Raw genomic sequence first — 19,999 nt, 5'->3', positions numbered from 1 at the left:
AGCTGCGAGTGGTTTATAAACTAAACTAAAAAGAAGTTAAAAGCTCCAGAACAAGCAGGTTCTGACTGTTTAGTCTGCTGCTGTTTTGAAGCTAAATCGAACTCTGACCTCCAACTAAAAGAAGTCAGATTGTGTCGTCCAGTGCAGCTAAGATTTACTGCATTATTTAAAATTTGTGGTCATGCACCATTAATATTTACTTCAAATAGACTTAACAGTCAAAAGATGCTAAATCTAATTATATGTTCAAATTCTTATGCAACTTCCTGTCCTTTTTCTTGAGTTCTTCACAACCGGTCAAAGCAGTCATGGCATCGTGTGTTTTTCTGAGCTTCTTCATGTTGGTTTCACACCAGTAGCCTTTCTGAAGCTGCCTGCACAGTTGTTTTTAACGCTGGGATGCCTCTGGTAATGACCACGACTGCAGAGTTTTGTGTATGACTGAATGAGTGAAAGGCTGATAAGTTGACCTGTTAGAAATCCAGAGCAGCAACTGCTGAAATGAACATAAAACTGAACATAAAAATGATTATGTCACCAAAATAACAGGCAAACTGAATCTTTACACACTTAGATATGTGAAACTACAGCGAAAAGAGTATTGCTACTATTATTGATGACCAACAAATGTTTAACAAAAATCAAATCTAGAGGTGACATCTAGTGGTGGACCTGCAGATTGCAACCAACTGATTCAACCAACTCTGGTGTGCAGGAAAATCAGCTTTGGTTGCAAAGGAAACCAAAAAAATCTGAGTTAAAACAAGAGAAATTAAAGTAATGTTGTTTCAGGGTGTTTTACTACTTTAAAATGGCGAATTTGATAAGGTAGACGTCGGAAAATAGACATTAAATTACTCTTAACAAGTGTTTGTACATCACCTTTTAACATAAATTCAACTAACTTGGAATCTCAAAGGAGACTGAACCCAAAATAGCCAAAAAAATACCACAAGTGAGGGGGGAAAAAGGCATATAATGCAGAATAATAAGTACTGAGTCAGGTTTAACTCTGCTTTTTCACCAGCAGCACAATAAGGAGGTTGATCCAGTTACACAAAACCACATTTTCTACATTTTCCTTATATTTACTACAAACTTAATGCTCACTGCAGCTTTTCTGCTAACTAAACCGGAGCAAGAGTGGCTCAGTTAGTCGCCAAAACGAGATTTTCTCTGCTTCTCTTGCAGGAGCAAAAATCCCCATTTTAACCTTTCTATCAACATCTGTTGTACCTCTTTCCGACACAACTGGCAACCCGCTTTCTGTCACCTGGTGTTTCCATTGCGGCTGTCTCTCGAGCACAGTAACTGTCTCGCTATTTTATCTATGTACCAACTTCTGCGGCGCCGCTGGAACGCCGATTGAAGCAAAGACACTGAGATAACGTTTCTAAATGTAATCAGTCAAAAACACTGAGACACATTCATCCAAACATCTGTCACAGCTTTAATGCTTTAGAACAAAGCCTCAAAGGGTCCATGAGCAACATTTGGGTTTAAAAATGTCTTTGTACCAAATTAACTATGATCATACGTAGGAAAATCTATTTATCTACAAACTGATTGATCAACAGTGGTTTTATAGTTGTGTTTAGTGTAATTATTACCAAACAGGAAAGAATATGAGGCCAACTTTAATCAGATTAACTGACCCTCAGTTATGAAGTGAAACTGAGCAAAATATTTAAATGGATATTGAAATATTGGGCTTATAGCCAAAAAATATGGCTATAACTAATAAAAACAAAACAGTAACAATGAATAAATGAATAAAAATATTAAATCCTTTTAATCTTGGTGTCCTGGAAATGACCTGCTGCTGATTATCGATGATTTTTTTTTTGTATTTATTTCTTTTGTAACTGCTGTGTTCAGTGACAGCTCAGAAAAACTGACCGAAACACCCGAAACATTTCCCATTATTAGCAAACAGTGGCGTCTTCTGGATAAATGGCTTTAAGAGCGCCTGTTTTCGTCATTTTTAGTCGGATTTGTTTAGACTTTAGGTGGTGCCGTGAAGATGCAAGAAAGATATCCTCAGCTGCAGCACAGTTGGGGTTTTTTTGTCGTCGTTATGTCTTGTAACACACAGACAACATCTTGTGGACATGTTAACAAGGTTAACATTTAAACTTTAGGTTTTCGTCCTTGTTGGTTGGGACTTTGGTTGCTTTGTTCTTTTGGAGCAACCAAAGTTTGCTTAAAAAGTCCAAATAGGAAGGTTATTATTTTCTGTCTTTTATATATTTGTTTTTCTTCGTAGATGTAGAGATTTATCTCTCAGCTCCACATCTGATTTTGGCTTAGATTTTCATTTTATTGGAGACTTTTGTAAGGTCAAACGTTCCTCTTTTTATGTTTAAACACGGGAGGCGATGTTGACTTAAGAGCTACGGCGTCCGTTTGATAGGCCTTGTGGGCGTATGTCACTTATAATACACAGGTATAAAGATAAGGGAAAGGGGAGAGGATTTCTATTTGATTTTCTTTAGCAAATGTTCTTTTGTTCTGCTTTTCCATCCTGCCTCACCACCCCACACATAACAGAAACCATCTGGAAGGCGTCAGGCTGGGAATCAAATCTTGATTATGCTTGTAAATACCTTAAGTTGGTTCTTGGAAATGTATCAGTTTAGCAGTGTCCCTTTAAGTCACGGTCAAATATAAGTTATTCCCAGGAACCTCCCAGTGAAATTCCAGGGATTTTCGTATCATGAAAACTATAAACAGCAGCAGAATATATTGATGCCAAATGGCCCGTTTGGTACCTTTTTTTTGCCTTACTGGTGCATTTTTTTGTGGTGCTGACAGCTGCTGTTGGAGGGTAAATCCCCACAGCAGCAGTCAGACAGGAGACAGTCATGTTTAGTGGTTGTAAAGATGTTGCTGGTGAGGAAGAGGGAGTGAAAATACATAAAACTTCACACTCTTTCTGTTTATTTTGTGCCGTATCGATGACGTCTGTTACGAGTTGCAGAAAACTTCATCTGCTCTGCTTTTTATCTCATTGGCAGTCCTTTTTTCTGCCTCCCCACCCTCTTCTCTCTGTCCTCCTCACTCTTGCTGTCAGCCATTTTAATGCTGAACACGTACAGTGTGGCAGGGCGGTGCAGGAACAACCGTCGGGCTCAGCAGTCCTTCTCCATGCCAGGCAGGAAGTGGCCAGGACAGCTGCTAGCAATTCAACCTGGGACTTTGGGTGACCTACATTATTTTCACACTTTACCTGGCTTTCAGGGGTGGAAAATAATCAAAGTACTCAAATATTCTACTTTATGCTGCCTAAAATATCAATATCCCACAATATGTGAGAAGTCTGTATGTTTAATTTCACTGTATTTTTCTTTTCTGTTTCTTTTATCATCATTTCAAGTTATTCTTATGCATAAACAGCTCAAAATGTGTCGGGTTCACTCGTCAGTCCCTGCATATTGGCACTTAACGTCAGTCCAGCCTCATCTTTGTCATCAAATAAGCCTTTTTACAAACTGACTTGAAAGAAGGGGACGGGGTTTACTTTCTAACAAGCAACAAATGAGGATAAGTGGAGCCTGTTGTGCTGGTTCTCAGACAGTAATAAACAGTTCAAAATGTTCAGATTGGGGAGTTTGGCAAAGATGTAGCAAAGGCTGGGTGAACCCCAGGTGCACCCAGGTCAGGAAGCAGCCTTTATGAGCAAGTTGCTGAATCAGACCCTCCATAAACCCCCTGCACCAACAACGCTGCACCCCCCCATCTCAGTCATATCTGCCAGGAAATCCTCCCTGTGTCTCGTCTGCCGGTTAATCCTCAAATCCAACCACATCTGTCTCATCCTTTAAGCTCCCTCCTTCCATTTGTCTTCCATCCTAGCAGACCGACTTCATCTAACACCCCCCTCGTCCCCCATCTAAAACTTCCACCCTCCCTCCCTCCCTCCTTTCCATCGCTGACTTCTGCACAATAAGCAACATCTGGTTCTCATTTCCACAAAACCAAAACAACACAAGGAGGAGAGGAAGGGAGTGTGGGGGGGGGCTGTTGAGAGGAAAGACATTCAAGAGAAGCAGCATGTGAAAAGTCACATTTTTCACTGCTGCTGCAGTTGGAGGTCTTTGATGGCGCAGGTGTGAGGATGTGCGTGAAGGGAGACTGTCGCCTCGCTGACCACTTTTACTCATCTTACAGCTTTTCTTTTTCTTCAACAGCCTCTGTGGTCGGCTCCATGTCCTCCCACACTTCTGTAGCACGACAAACAGTCAGCTCCTTTGGTCAACTGTATGAAAAATGTTAAGACAAGGAGGAGGGGAGGTGGGAAGAACACTCCCTTATCCACAGAAAAGAATCTGCAACTCAGCGGCTAGCAGCCCTAATTACAGTGGGGCTTTGCTGAAGTCTGCAACAAAACTAGGGCAAAGACAGAGCGAGAAGGAGGCTGAAGGGAGGAGAAAAGGCGTGAGGAGGGGAGAAGAAAATTCACCAGAAAAAGGGTGAGCAGAGGGGGACCGAGAGGAGAGGCTTACCTCATTTTGTAAAGTCACTTTATGAGTCAAAGTCACACCAAATTAATGCTGAGCAGACAAAAGCGCAGCTGCAAAAGTCCCTGCACATTTCACCCTTCAGAGTTTTCTGTGTTACTGCATAAAGATGATTAAAAAGAACATTTCCACACAAGTTCTTAGAGAAGATAAAAACAATCCAGCTACAAAAATGACACAAAGCTATTCCCTGTCACATATCCAAGAGCAGGAAAACTATGTTAACATTAGCTCTGAGTATCTGACCTCTTTGTGCAGGAGTCATTCATCTTTTGAATGTTGGGGGATTTTCTTCACATAAAGTATACAATTAAAGCATTTCTATTAGATTTACTGTATCTTTCACTCCTAAAATATGACCTTTATTCTCCTTAAACCATCCTCTGGTGCAACAGCAGAATTGATGCCAAGTTGTCCCATACCATCATACTACCACCGTGTTTTATAGAAGGAATATATTGCTTATATTGAACCAGATCCTTCTGTTGTGCAGAGGTAAAGTAATAAAATGGGCATCTTATCTCTTCAAAACAGAGGGTTAAGGCCAAGGGCTAAGGAGAGGATTTGGGCTGGGCTTAAATCAAACAGAGCGCTCACTTCCCACTGATCTTCATCAGTGAATTTAAATTCACCTTCACATGAATTGGTAATCCTTGATATTCACAAACTTTTCTCCCACCAGATATGTAAAACTGGCTAATTTTCCTGAATAAATCGCCAATATGTTGATGTACTTGGTTCTTTTATTACTTTTAGATCTAATTTATCCGGAAAAACATTCACAAAAGTGTTCACAAATGAGAGTTTATGTGGACTTTTAGCATCTTAGGCTTATTTGTATAATAATGAAAACACTGTATTGTTTCAGCACCTTCAAGAAGACTGAATCCACCTTAAATCTGTGTTTTTTTACAGGAAAACATCCCTCTCTGTGAGATTAAACAACGGCAGCCTATCATCTTTGCAGAATTCAGGCTGGTAAACAGAACATAAAGCCCTTTATGAGCCAAATATCCCACATGTCTTCTATCTTAGGAGATTCTACTTGAATCTTGAAACTGTACGTATTATTTTAACACAACATCTGTCATGGAGGTCGTCTGGACTGAATGTGTTTAAAACAATACCCTCAGTCTGTAAAACGCACAGGAAGGTTCTGAATCAGTGCTGCTTTATGTTGGCCAGCTCCTCCCTTCAAAATGATATATGAGCCCTCGGGTTGGTCCACAGGGGAGAAATGCTGCCATCTAGAGGAAGCAGAGCGACACTACCTCAAACAGCATCTCAAGTCTTTTTTTCACCTTCTCCTTACAGCAGCCTCAGAAAACAAGAACTCAACAGCTTTAAATAAACATTTATTGTATGTATATTAAGAAAGAAAAACAAAGAAAGAACATCTGTGCCCTTTGGTGGCCTCGTGACCTCAGCCGGAACCCCAAAAAAGACTGAACAGGATGAAGCAGGAACAGAGAATTGACGATTAATCTAACTGTTAGATTTGTTCTTCTTGAGTAACTTCCCTTTGGGTTTAAGTAAAAGAGACTTTTTGTGTTCCTCCATTCGTTTGGCCTCTTCCTGCTTCTCCTTCAAGGCTTCTATCCCTCTGTCCATCTCTGAGCTCAGCAGCACAATACGTCTCTGAGAAAAGCAACAGAGACCAGGTGAGTTCACCTTAAAGAAAGCAAAGAAGAGAAAGGAAGAAAACGAAGGTACTCACAGCTAGAACTTCTCGCGTCTGCCTTCTTCTCAGCTGGCCCTTCAGTGGAGGTGCCGGCCGTCCATCTGTGCACCAACAGGAAAAGATGCACACAAACATAAACAGTTTAAAACGAAACGTGACACAAGCAGATCGCATTTTCTGACTGTTAAGCAAACAACACAAGTGAGCATGTTAATCAACACAAATGGAATAGAAATAATAGAAGTAAAGGAGGTAATAGCACCTCTAACAACATGCAGACAGTTAAATGTAAAATACACAGATAATCGCTTTGTTTGTCCACCAAAAAAACAAGTGTGATAAATACCTGCAAAAGACCAGTCGGGCAGATCTGTCATGGGTCCGTATTCCGTGCCGCTTCTGGCAAGTCCATGCCTGCAAGCAAATGCACACATTTTTCTGCAATTCTCCAAGATTTCACTTAATTTCTCACTGTTCTCAACAGTTTAACATTTATTTCAACGTGGCTTGAACTCAAAATCAACTCCTTTTTCTCCCCATAAACAGAAGAATAATCAGTCTTTTGTTGTTGTGTATGTTTATGTTACTTTGTACTGTTTTCTTTTTTTGGTGGATGGTTTTTGAGAGCCTGTCTGTAAACCAAGTTTCCCAGTAGACAATAAAATGACTAAACTGAACTGATTATTACAATTTTCTTGACCAGAGTGATTTAGTTGTATCCAAACATGTTTTTGGATGTAATTGTAATTGTAAATAAGAATTTGTAATGACTTGTCTGGTTAATTTAAGGTTAAATAAATCGTTTGTTTTAATAAAAACACTGTGGCCTCATTCACTGATCAATGATCATTAAAACAGCTGCTCCCTTGTGAATGTTTTCAGCGCTGTCTGAATGGGTTTTTTTGGAAGATACACAAAAATTACAAGGCCGAATTATGTAAAAACTCTTGGAGAGGCGGCGCACAGGAGCAACAAATTAACTAATGATATTTTAGTGCAAATCTGAATCATTTTCTTTAAAACCGAGAAAAAAATGCACGTAAGTTGGCGAAGGCTGTAAATTGAAAACTTACTCTTTCCTCCATTGCCCCCCAGCTTGCACTGAACATGTTGTGCTGAACTGTCTGCTGGAGTGTCTCAACACTTCAAAAACAGCAAGAAGAATCAAAATAGTTATACATACAATCACTCGAACTCTATAAGATACACTTAAATCACAGCTTTGTTTATGTTTATGAGCGAAGACGATGCACCGAATCTGATGTTAGCATTAGCTTTAGCATTGGCATTGCACGCCAGTTACCTTTAAATAAACCTTTTTCAAACGCAGTAACAATTAAAAATAGAAAGTAACCACTACAACGGAACTATATGCTGGCACTTAAAAATAACGAATACCACACACACAAGAACTTGGTCGATAACCTCTGTCTCACCTGAGCAACACAACGTCCTGACGGAGGCCGCCATGTTTTTCTGCACTGGTCTGTTATGACCACCAGGCGGCGCCAAATGCACCAAAAATCCAAGAATTAAGTATAACTTGCTGAAAAAAAAAAAAGAAAAAAAAAAAAGAAAACCTCGATAAGATCATGAGCTCTCAGTGTGGGATTTTTTATTTGTATTATTCACCTATGAATACTGCATTTTTGCTTTGTTTAAGTATGTCTGTTACAGCTAATTAGCTAATTAGCCTGTTTTAAGTTTAAAACTGACTGTAATGAAACAAGGGAATCACAGCCAAAGCTACTTAAACATGCTCAATCAATACCAAACAGCCTTTGGTCTGCTGGAAAATACAAAGCTGTAAATATAAATTAAATTCTTAGCTCATGAACAGCTGATCAACGTGACAAACATGTGACGATCTTATGGAATATGGCACATTGCTGTTGGTTAAATCAACAGGATACTGAAACAAAAAGATTCAATAAAATAAAACATCATCCTTGAACACTGCTCTGCATAATGAGTCAAAACTCTGTCCTTCTTCTTCTTCCTGTAATTGAATTTAACTTTAACAGGTTGTTTCCAGTAGGAAAACTGTACATTTTCTCTCTCTTCGTGATAAATCTAATTTTAGGAGCACGGCTTGTGGTGTGAGAAACAGTTTGGAGGTCATTCTTCATCCAAAATTAAGCATAAACAAGTATAAAGTGGAAAGTTAAAGATAGATCCAGTGAACAAAAACTGGACAGTGGCATCCCGTGCACCATAGCTTATTCAAATCAGGTGTAAGAGAACCTATTTCAGTTCTTGTTGAGCTCCTTTTTCCTAAAAACAACAGATGCCTAAAACAAATCAACACACAGATAATAAAACCTGTTTTATTATTATCATTATAACACAACTACATGTGTACTGGTTGGTATCTAGATGTTGGCCATAGATGTTCCAGTGTGTGCACAGCATGATGGAGACAATAAGTCATACAGAGCAGCCTTTAGTGATCATCATCCTCCACCCAAAGCTGCAGCTATAACCATCAACTTTAGAGGTTGTCCATCATCCAGGTGCTTCATCTTTAGTATGCTTTAATTTTGCTGCTGTAAATCAAAATATATCAGTTTCATTCCCTGCTTGCACTTCAGTCAGTGAGGGTCTATCATGCAACCTGACAAGCTGAAGAATTACACCCACAGACGAGAACGTTTCACACGAATAAGCAAAGCGATCATGATAGAAAATGTGCTTCAAGTGGAGAGCAACTTGAGGAAAAAGCAGATGCGTGCCTCGTTTTAGGTTCTGTAGCAACCGGATGTCAAAAATAGCCCCAATGGAAACCAAACACAAAGTATTCACAAAGGAAACAAACAAGTGAGGCCTGAATTAGTAGCTTAAGGGTGTGTCCAGTGGTTAGTAAGCCCTACTTGTGAAATTAGGCCCGGCATGAAAATGCACATCGACAAACTTCATACCATAAACGTACTGACAGGCTAAAGAGCAAACCGGCCCAAACCGGGTCAGTTTTCCCTTAAAAACGTGTCTTTTTTTTGGATGAATGCAGATCTTCCAAAGTACTTGATTTAGTTTATTGGAAATTTGCAGGTATCAGTGCTTATTTGATACCCGTGGAGCTCCGTGGTGATATAGTTCTGGTATAAATATGGATCAGTGACCAGTAGTTTCCACTTACAAGCTGTTTTAAAGGCCCACATTCAAAAACATACCAAATTTAATAATCTGAGTATAAGTAAACAACCTGAAAGGTTTAATGGTCATAGTGATGTACTTTTTAAAAACATTTCTAAATGTAGTGAATCACAGTCACCTTATTTTTGTCGTTTGACTCCTTAAAAGGTTGTTATGTGTACTTTTGATGAGTTTAATGTGAATTTTAATGCAAAGTGCATTATTTAGGTATGTACCCTTAGATTTTAACAGTTACTTTAATGACAAAAGTGCAAAACATTTCTTTCATAAGGATAAAAAATGTGCATCTTTGCCCTTTGGAGCAACTACGCATATTTACTGAACTGCAAAGCCGAGCTGGAGACGGGTGTAAAGGCACACTTCATGAGACTATCTGTAAATATAATCGTCATCAGTGAGTTGTGGTGGACCAGAAATTGACGGAGCACAGGCGCTCTCGCAGCTCTTCAAAGTATTGTTTTTGTATGCGCTGCTCCACCACTAAGCCCTGAAGAATTTCTCTGTTAGCTTTTCAGACAAGTTCCCACTCGCAGCCTGAGGTGAACACCAGAGTCTGCAGAGGCTGCTGCAGGGACTCCGGTGAACAGCAAGGCCACGAAAGGCAGCATGTGGAGGGGACTCCAGGGCACACAGAGAGCCAACGAGCCTATCCAAACACGCCGGGTCAGACACGGTTTTTCACTTTATCAGGGCTTTGTTGTGTTATGGTGTATCCGTTAACTGCCACAAACCGGCCGGAATCACCTTTGACTAATGCCGGCCAGCCCTGAAATAGTGGCGGGATGTTTACTCTGTATCGTCCTTGGAGAACTCAGACACGCCGCAAAAATTCACCAGAGTCACTCTGCACTGTGTCCCTCCGCGCATTCCACAGGCTGGTGGTACAATAAAATAGTGCCGTTGCTTCAACAACTAAGTTTAAAAGTTCACGTAAAGCTGGAAAACAGCGCTTTTAAATGTTCAAAACCACGTTAGTGGGATACAACAAGTAATATTAAGGAGACATTATATTCATGTTGCCATTGATGCATTAATGTGTTGTCACCATGAGTGGAGCTTTTTTTTTTTTTTTTAAAGGCCCATAAATGCTGTTGTGTAGATGTTTTGGCAGTGAACTATGCTTGTAAATAAAAGGACAGAAAAGCAGCTTGTAAAAGACTGAATGTGTCAACAAATATGGTGAGATTTAGTGTGCCAGAAAGCAAATATACAATTTACCCATTTCATAATTGAGCTCAGATGTACTTAAAACATTCAAACAGATTGTTGGCATTACAGCTAGCTGCTCAAAACACCACCATGAATGCAGAAAATTAGGTTTTGGCAACAGTTACACGGGGAAAACAAAGACAAAATGCTTATCCTGGTGTTTTGGCTTGGTGGTCATTTTACAATTTAGGCTCAACTGCCAAGTATTCGGAGCAAAATCCCAATAGGCGTTCACCGAAAGGTTAGCCACTGTGCTACTTTTGGTGCCACAATAACAGAGACATTATAAGCTAATAATGGCGATGTTAGTATATGAGAAATGTGTCTAACCCTCAAAGGCCCATGCTGCATATCACAGCGAAAATGGCTACAGATCTGGGCCTTTTTGGGCTAAAGAAACATGCTATTTACTGTAGAAACTGTCATTTTAAAGTATAAACAAGTACATAACGTGGGTTAATTACATTTAAATATGGCACAGTGGGTAGATTGTTTATACTTGAAACATGAGACAGAGTTAAATCCTTAACAAAGCCATGAGATATATATATATGTGTCTTCACTCTTTATACTGGTTTTCAGTTGTTCCTCAGTTACAGGGCCATAGTTAGACTGCATTTAAAACCGAGGAGGTTGTGCTGCAAAATACCTCCGACCACATGTAGCTTCGACCCAAACTGTCATTTAGCTTTTACTGTTAAGCACTTTATTCCGTTTGTACAGCTTTACTGCAGCACATTTCACACCATAATAAGGCCTAAAACATTTCTGTGCTACAACAGTGAATACAGCGTTTCTATTAGTTGTTATAGGACGCTACATTATGCTTTCAGCTTGTTTTCTGTTACATAACTCAGGTATTCAGCCCAGTTTCATTATAGATTTGTACTGTTGTTTGCACTACTGTGCCCTGTCACGTTCATATAAGATTGTATCCATGCATAAATGACAATAAAGTGGAACTGAATTGTTTACATTTAGGTTCTTAGGTTAAGTATTTCCACGCTCGATGCTACTATTCATAGCATCTTCACACAGAGAAGATGGATTATACTTTTCACTTCAATACATTTATACTAGTTGCTACTTCAAAAATCAATACAATGAATGACCAAATGTAAAGCAGACTTTGCCAGCTGCAACGTCCACAGCTTAATGCGTCATTAATTAAAGTGTGAGATATAATGCATATTATTTAGAAATTACCTATTTACTTTAATGATAAGTGCAGCGTGTAACAGTGGAATTGCTAGTTAAGTAAAGGGTGTTATTACCCCTTCCACTGCTTTAGACCTCAGTAGTGGGTAGTTTGAAGTCTTCACTTAAAATGGAAGAGAATTTGTGGAGCCAGCGTTTTTTTTTCTAGGTTTGACAATTGTTTAACTCAACAACCTGCTGCTGAAAACTTCTGGATAGACTCAGTCAGGTGAGTTTGAGGTTACTAGTTCAAAAGTACAAGTCCTAAGGTTGGCATTAGAGCACTTTTTAAAAAAGAAAACTGTTAACTTTTAAGAGAATAAAAAGCAGGTCTCGTTGAGTGGACACATCTTATTGGGGGGGACTTCTGCGTATGAATGACGAAACAGCCATGGCTACTGGAAAGGTGTTCCGGCTTGCTGGGGAAAACGAGCCGCCGCTGACTGATAAAGAAATACTGCGCGTCAATCGCAACGTACCAACGGCAGTCGACGTAACACACGGATGTGGATTGACCTTCAAAATAAAAGCAAACTCACTGGTATGTTCGAAATTTAAGTTAATAAATTCAGTATTATGATGGTTAGGGAACGTGATTTTTACTTTAAAACAAACCCGAAACGCTGTTTTACATCTGAAACTAAACAAAAGCTCCAAAGTTGACCATTAAGTTGTTTTGATGTGTGTTTTAAACCTGTCAACCGTGAATGGGAAGTTTATTTTATAATATTGTAGCCGGAACTAAGAGACCGTTAGAGCTAGCTCAACGTTGAGTAAAAAAAGAGGGGGAGGTAAGTAATTATTGAGGGGGAAGAAAGAAAGAAACCAAGTTCTCGACCGTACGATGCACACGGGGAGGGATTTTATTTATCTCCAGCGACTCGTTTAGTCCAGCACCGGTCTGTTGGGATGTAAGTGTAACGGCGCGCCGGTTTCCCTCATTTCCTTCTCAGTCTCCAAACTTCTCCGCTGCTATTCCGCCGAGTCCCGGACAGGGTTTCTCCTTTGAAAACGGGAATGATAAAAGGAGTCGAGCTCAAGCGGATGGACGGACGGACGGAGGACTCTTACCAGTGCCGTGTGTGTGTTTTCTGTTGCCTTTCGTAGAGGTAAAAATGTTCTCTTGAGCACATTTTGTCCTGAGATGAATGGCAGAAGTTGGCTGAGTCGACTGTCGGTGCACGAGCGGGTTTATTTTCTCGTCTACACTGGACCCACATGAAGTGGCGATAGTCTGCATCCTGCTGAACCTCTCCGCTTTGTGCTTTTGTGCAAAAAGAAAATTCAAACGGAGGGACACCCCCCACTCCGCACTGGTTATCAAGCCGACTTCACTGAAGTTTACTTTAGACAGTTTAACCAGAGGAGAAGTTACAGATGTGGAGCCACCTGAGGGTCCACAAAAAGAGGCCCTCAACGACCACAGGTCACGCCGAAGTGTCCTGGATGTAGGTTTTCCTATTTCCTGGCTGGACTGACTTGAATTCCTCGTATTCTTTTAATAATTCATGGAGTCTTTCTCACCACATCCTACAGATGTGGGAGCAAACCAGATGACTCGGTGGACTTAAGTCATGTAACCACTTTGAAATGTCTTAATAGTTTTTATTTATATGTTCTGTATTTATTGTGTGTATAGAAGGGGTCCTTTTAAAGACCTCACGCAAGATTTAAGGCCAGTTTTTTCACTTTGAAAGCTAACATTTCACCTGTAGACGTACTTGATCATCTTTGTTCTGCTGTATATCCTCTCACACTGTATTTGAGCTCATTCATCTGTAATTTAAAAAGGAGTAGCTGTGAGCTTTTGGCTTTTGCCGAGGCAGGTCCAAACACTAGAAGGCTTTCATCATGGACAAGCCGATCAGCAAGCTGTTGGGGAAGTTGAAGCTAACCGACGCGGGCAGTGTGAAATTCAACAGCTCAAAGAAAAAACATGACGCTGCCAACAACTCTAACAACAGCAACGCCAACACAGGCATCTCGGCAGGCAGCGGAGGGGGCAGCGCTCTGCCACCAGCTCCCAGCTCTGCAGCTGCCTCGCCCTCAAGACCTGGCCAGTTCTCGCTTGCCTCTGCAACCACAAGCGATTCATGTGTTCCAGCGAGTGGGAGAGGAGGAGGAGGAGGAGGAGGGATGGGAATGGCTCCCTCTCAGCTCCTCACCACTCCACCCACTTCCTCCACGGTGGGCACCATACCTCCAGATGGCGAGCAATCGCTTAATCCTTCCACCTTCGCACAACTGAGGCATCCCTCCTCCCAACAGCGAGCTTCCTGTTACCTTAGTGAAGGCGTGGATTCCCACCTGAGGCGTGAGTCTGGCCCGGGCCCTGAGGGTGACCCTCTGGGAGTGTTTGGCTCTAAGGGGTCCCTCAATCAACGGCGGTACTCCCTGGAGCTGCAGCAGCTGGTCAGACGACAGCAGCTCCTCTCCCAGCCGCCTCCTCACTCTGTCCCCCCGTTATACTCGGCCACCACAGGATATGGGTCGGCTTCCAGGGGGAGCGGAGGCGGCCTGGCAGAGCCCGGTTACCTCCCCGAACCTGAGCGGCACAAACGGCTCTCACTCCAGGAGGCTCTGTTTTACAAACGCATGAGTACCGGCTGTGAACTGTGGGAAAGCGCCAGGCCTGCATCCCTTTCTCACCCGCCGCATCGTCCATCTGATAAAACTGGAGCAGGTGGCTTGTTCTACCCCCCAGGACCAGCCCTGAGCCCATGCTCCTCATTCAGCCTCCAGGAGTCTGTGCTGGTCAGCCCCAGGTCCAGCTTTGCCTCCAGCACAGCCAGCGGAGGAGGAGGAGGGAGCCCCATGGGGAGCCGCTGCAGCAGTAACCGAACCAGTGGCATCAGTTTAGGTTATGACTCTCGCTACTCTGCATCTGGCGGCTTCCCTCCTCAGCAGCAATCCATGCAGACTGGGGGCTCTGCGGCTGGTTATGGGGCTCCGGGCAGGGCCGGGGTGACCTCTGTGGAGGCCTGGACTCAGTACCTGGAGGGGGGGATGTGTCTAGTTCCACACGACAGCCGTCACTCCTACCCACCTGCTGTGGGGAGTCCAGCAGCAGCCTGCTACCAGGGAGGCCCCGACTGGTGGGACGATCATCAGGCTGGAGTGAGAGGCAAAGAGGCAGGTGTGTTAGGAGAGAGGGCCCGGTACTCAGACCTGCCCGGCACCCGGTACCAAGAAGAGCTGACCCGAATTCTGCTGAAAGAAGGCGAGAGACTGCGGAGTCTGCAGTCTTCAGCCATAACTACGCTTTCCAAAGCAGGCACAACGGCGACAGGGCCCTCCTCGGCTGGCGTCCCAGTCAAACCTCCAGAGGACGCAGTAGCTGGAAGAGAGACCGTGGAAAAACGCCAGGAGTTCTTTGGTGAGATTCTTGTTCAGCTACAGTTTTCAGCCCACTCAGTTGAAAGAGAAAGGTATCCAGTCTAACGTAGCTGCTTTTAACCCAAATGGTAAAGTCACTTCCCTAATTTTAGCAAACGATGTCACTGTTTACACACGGCAACCCACACATTCATGTACGAGCGCCGGGTCACCCGGCGTCTCCCTCCCTGGGTTATTATTATCATCATCCTTGCTGCTTGGTGTCAGATCACAGGTTTCTCTCTAAATGAAAGGGTTGAATGGGTAGATGGACAGATTATTAGATGAAAGAGCATATGGATAGCTGGATGGTGCCATGGAGCCTGCAGAGACATGCTGGGTCATAACACGCAAAGCATAAAGAGGGAAAGAAATGCTCGGGCTTCACAAACCGATCCAGACAAGTAGACGTGGCTGAGGTGCCGCAATCACTAAAAGTTAAAGTAGACGAGCAGCTTGTTGGGGCTCACATCTGCACCCAGAACATTGAGCAGAATCGGCTGGGGTTCTGGGCAGATGCAGGGCTAATACAGCGGATCCACATGGTCATTAAACTGCGAAATTCTGCTGTAACATTCAGACACAAATTACATGGTTCCATCTAAACACGGCTCTGGCCATTACTGTGAGTCACGGAAGATTAGGGCTCAGGCTTCTCGTGTGTGTGTGCATTGTTTTCCTGTGGAAGGGTGTGTTTTTCCCCCCCAGTGACTTCAGGTCACAGTAACGCTGTGTGTGTGAGAGTGACTCACACATGTGTGTGTTACGCTGCCTCGGCGTGTGCAGGGGCGGTGTGCTGTAGCCTGTTTTCCTGCTCAGGTATGTGTGCCCGGAGGGGACATTCAACTGTACTCCTCTCAGCCATTTAAAATGAAATCAGAAGCTCTGAGGCACGGAGGCCGACGCACACCTCAATTTAGGGGAAACGCCGAGTAAAGGAGGGAAAAAATCTTTTTATATTCATAAAGAAAGTAAAAAGAAAACCATAAACCAACAATTAGATTTAGAGCTGATGATTTGGGAGGTGATGCGCTTAATTTTCACTCATACAGTCGTTTTAAACCTAAGAAGTAATGTCCTTAGAGTCTGTCCCAGTTGCTTTTTCAGTGCGCTCTATATGTAGCAGCTTCAGACGCTATATTTAAGGTTTCTGGCTTTGGCACCGGCTTGTGTTTGTTCTAAAACGTTTAAGAGTCCGTACGAGCTCGTAGTGGCAGAGTGTAGGAATTCTTGATTCGTGTGGCACTCCCTCAACCACATAAGAAAGAGGAGAAAAACGGCATAAATAGATCAGAGAAGGAGTGACGCTCAGTCAGCCACCAGCACTTTCCTGCTTTACATTTAGTTGGCTGCCTTTTGGACATCTCCACTGACTTTTTAGGGATTTGTGTTTGAGAGAGGCAGCATTTTTACAGCTACTTTTAACCAATTTTAACCAAGAAAGGTTGATTATTTACCTTCCTGGTCCTGACAACAGTGTCAGCGGAGACCTTAGACCTCACCCTAAACTTAAGAGCGGCTCAAGTGACAGCTGAGCGAATACTGTCAGGGGAGCAGAAATATCATTTTGTAATGAACTAATTCTGCCACTGTTGCCTCGAGGCAGAGGAGAAAAGAGTCCTATCGCTTTAAATCTCCCAAATTGCTCTAAATGTGGGGTTTGAATCAAATTTAAAGGCACGTCTAAGCTCTAAATACCTGAAGAAAGAGGCTTCTATTTTCTGGAAGGACTGCCAAGAAAGTCGGATCCGGTGGAGTTTCCCTTTAATAACAGACACTTGAGTGGATGAGCAAACAGGCTGGCATGGGTAACTGGGTTTTAACTGTGTGAAAATCCCCTAGGTGGTGCGAACGAGAGGATTTACAAGTGTTGACACTTTGCGTGGAGTTGGATTTCAGACACATCCTCCTGGAATGCGTCGTAAACAAAGTGGCAGATGAGCCGCCACACGATTCCTCTCCACTAAATGCATGTTTGTGTCCGTTGTGTTGTGCCGACAGGGACCTGTGTGAAGTGTGGGAAAGGTGTGTACGGGGCGGATAATGCCTGCCAGGCTTTGGACAACCTCTATCACACTCGCTGTTTCACCTGTGTGTCCTGTGGTGAGTGCCCCCCCCCCCGCCTCCTACAAACACAACAATGATGATCTGAAGCTTTTGGGACCCATTTACCATGGAAATGTCCCGAGTTTGACATGTTTATTCAGCTGTCTGCCACCTCTGACCCCCTGCAGAACGCACCCTGAGAAACAAGGACTTCTACAATGTCAACGGCTCTGTGTACTGTAAAGAGGATTATATGGTAAGAGCTGAGGTCAAGGCATGTTTTGTCATCCGTCGCTCTCACTCAGAAAGTTCAGAGTCAGAAGATCGTTTGTGCCGCTTCTAATCTCTTTGTTTTAATTACAGTTTTCAGGATTCCAGGCAGCTGCTGAGAAGTGTAGTGTGTGTGGCCACCTTATTCTCGAACAGGTGAGTGTGTGTGTGTGTGTGTGTGTGAGAGCCGGCCACGTGAACATTAACAGCCTCCTAAACATTTATATTTACATTCTATTTAAACAAAATACACCAATAACACTCTAATCTTTAAATAATTACATCCTACGTTTCCCATAATTCCTTTCAAGAAGCCTCCAGAGGATGGAGAAATGCAGTGACGTCTTTCTGTTGGCTTCTCCCTGGGTTCCCACGGCAGATTGTCACTGGAATGTTTGCCTTGGGTTTTTGATAAATAAATAAATCTCTTCTTAAAACATTTTTACCATAAATATATAAACCCTAAAAAGAAGCAGTTATTTCCTGCACCAGTGGCTCGGTCCAGTTAAAGTCTCCCCGTAGCCTGTTTGCATTTTCAGGACTCAGTAGCTTAAGATGGAGTGTGATAGTTCTCTATTAATTGAAAGAGTGTAAAAGACATACTGGTGGTTTGTTGTGAAGCTCAGCCTGAAGAGAAATGCCACCTGGGTGTGACGCATTCTTCAGCTCATCATCTCGTACACTGGTTCTCACGTTGTTAGCGGCCCCAGCAGGCAGCTGTTAGCAGCAGACGCTTCCTTCTGGTGTTGGTAGAGACCAAAAAAAAGGATTCGCCATCATTCAGATCTACCTGAGAAGTGCATTTGTGCTTCATTTAACCGGAAGTTTACGTTTAAACGCTGCTGGATAGAGAGGAAGGAGGTAAAACAACAAGGCAACAAGCTAATGTTGCTGCCTGAAACAATAAATTCACATTTATAACTGAAACCGAGGGCCTTAAAGCCAAGATTTACTGGGTAATTGCTGCTGTGCTTCTCAGATCCTGCAGGCTCTTGGGAATTCGTACCATCCCGGCTGTTTCCGCTGTGTGGTGTGCTCCAAGGCTCTGGATGGGGTGCCTTTCACCGTGGACCAACACAGCAACATTTACTGCGTTGCCGATTACAACAAGTGAGATTTATTGTGTGCTTTGAAGACTTGTTAAAACATCTTAGACAGATTCGGTGTCTGTGGTTGCTCGTTTGAGCTCAAATTCAGCAAAAAAACGTGCAGAAGAGGAAGCAGACCGCATTTAACTCGACATTCATGGGATTTTTTCTAATGTTTGAAGAATGTTTCTACAGTAAATAAACTTTCTACTGTCCCGCCGCAGGACTTTTGCCCCAAAGTGTGCTGCCTGTTTACAACCCATCTTACCTACTGAGGTGAGTAACATACATGTTTTTTACAAAGTCTCTGGAGATCTAATGAGCCAAAGACTGACTCTGATGTGGTTCCACAAAGTCTAAAGAGCAAGAAATGCCCCAAAAGAACCTTCTTTTTACAATAATTTCACCATTACAGCCGGTGGAAGAGCCCTTTCCAGAGCTGGGTTACTTGAAGTGTATTAGTAGTGATTCCCGTTACTTTTTCAGATAAATTCAAAACAGATTATTGGCGAATACTGACTGCTGACCTCTGACATCGCTCTGTTGTGTGTCTCAGGGCAGCGAGGAGATCCTCAGGGTCGTGTCCATGAACAAAGACTACCACTTCGAGTGCTACCACTGTGAGGTGAGAAACAAATGCACGCCGGCTAATTTCGCCAAATTCCTGTCCAGACTGTGTCGCTCCGACTTTAGTTATGAAGCGGTTTAATAACTGATCTCACCTCCCATGTGTGCATTCCTCTCCTTATCTGAGTTCTCCCCCCCCCCCCTCTTCTTTCAGGAGTGTGGTAAGCAGCTCTCTGATAAGCCCGGCTCGCAGTGCTTCCCTCTGGACTCTCATCTCCTCTGCCACTCCTGTCACATGAGCAGAGTGTGTGCTTCACTTAACATTCCCCCACACAACACACACTGATCACCCTCTATGCAGCTGTGGACTCTTGGAAAAAGCTCGTCTTAATATCCCGTAGTTCTCTCCTGCTTCTTTCCTCCTCGTTCTTCTTCTTCTCCGAGAAGAATCTGCTGACGTTTAGACATTTCATAGCTCACATTTCATATTGTCTTTGAGGTGGATCAGTCCCTTTTGTTGCTGCCTGCTGTACTTCTCGTACGATTTACTGTACCATCATGAAAAGGGAACGAAGAAACTACTGCTTTTTTAACCCCAATGTGGCTACTGTTTGCTGTAGAAGAACAAGGGATTTTGCTGAATTGTTTTGTATATACATTATTGCTAGCAAACATTTTGCACTTAAATTTAACTTTTGTCCATGAATCTGTCAGGTAAAAACTGTAATTTCTGTATGTTGTAATAAATATTTTCATCTGTGCTCTGATTTGTGTGTATTTAGTGTCCAATTTAAATCATTAAAAGACATTAAACAGGTCGGATGCAAGCAAAAACATTAAAGCAGACTGTGATAAACCAATTTAAGTTTATTAATTTCTCAAGTTCTTAGTAC

At 42.6% G+C, this 19,999-nt stretch overlaps 2 protein-coding genes across 3 annotated transcripts; one reads left to right on the top strand and one right to left on the bottom strand.

Moving 5' to 3' along the window:
* Positions 1-5,858: 5,858 nt before the first annotated feature.
* Positions 5,859-7,679, bottom strand: mrpl52 (mitochondrial ribosomal protein L52). Its single transcript, XM_072376308.1, has 5 exons — positions 7,638-7,679; positions 7,275-7,344; positions 6,548-6,615; positions 6,238-6,302; positions 5,859-6,158 (listed from the first exon to the last, which is right to left on the bottom strand). The coding sequence occupies exons 1-5, from the start codon at positions 7,669-7,671 to the stop codon at positions 6,006-6,008; spliced, it is 390 nt and encodes a 129-aa protein (XP_072232409.1). The 5' UTR covers positions 7,672-7,679; the 3' UTR covers positions 5,859-6,005.
* A 4,871-nt stretch (positions 7,680-12,550) lies between these two features.
* On the top strand, positions 12,551-19,887 carry ajuba (ajuba LIM protein). 2 transcript variants are annotated; one of them, XM_072376378.1, is made up of 8 exons: positions 12,551-15,136; positions 17,137-17,238; positions 17,370-17,437; positions 17,545-17,607; positions 18,431-18,561; positions 18,764-18,815; positions 19,096-19,164; positions 19,321-19,887. In XM_072376378.1, exons 1-8 carry the CDS (start codon positions 13,612-13,614, stop codon positions 19,450-19,452), a joined length of 2,142 nt encoding a protein of 713 aa, XP_072232479.1. In that variant the 5' UTR covers positions 12,551-13,611; the 3' UTR covers positions 19,453-19,887. The 2 variants fall into 2 exon arrangements, with proteins under 2 accessions (XP_072232479.1, XP_072232480.1); XM_072376379.1 differs by lacking the exons at positions 18,431-18,561; positions 18,764-18,815; positions 19,096-19,164; positions 19,321-19,887 and adding an exon at positions 17,763-18,389.
* The last annotated feature ends 112 nt before the right edge of the window (positions 19,888-19,999 follow it).

The sequence above is a fragment of the Leuresthes tenuis genome, unplaced genomic scaffold, assembly GCF_036924035.1.
Source record: "Leuresthes tenuis unplaced genomic scaffold, fLeuTen1.0.hap1 SCAF_22, whole genome shotgun sequence".
In the NCBI taxonomy this organism is placed as follows: Eukaryota; Metazoa; Chordata; class Actinopteri; order Atheriniformes; family Atherinopsidae; genus Leuresthes; species Leuresthes tenuis.
Note: the sequence above shows the minus strand (reverse complement) of the source record. Positions and strands in the feature narration are given on the sequence as shown.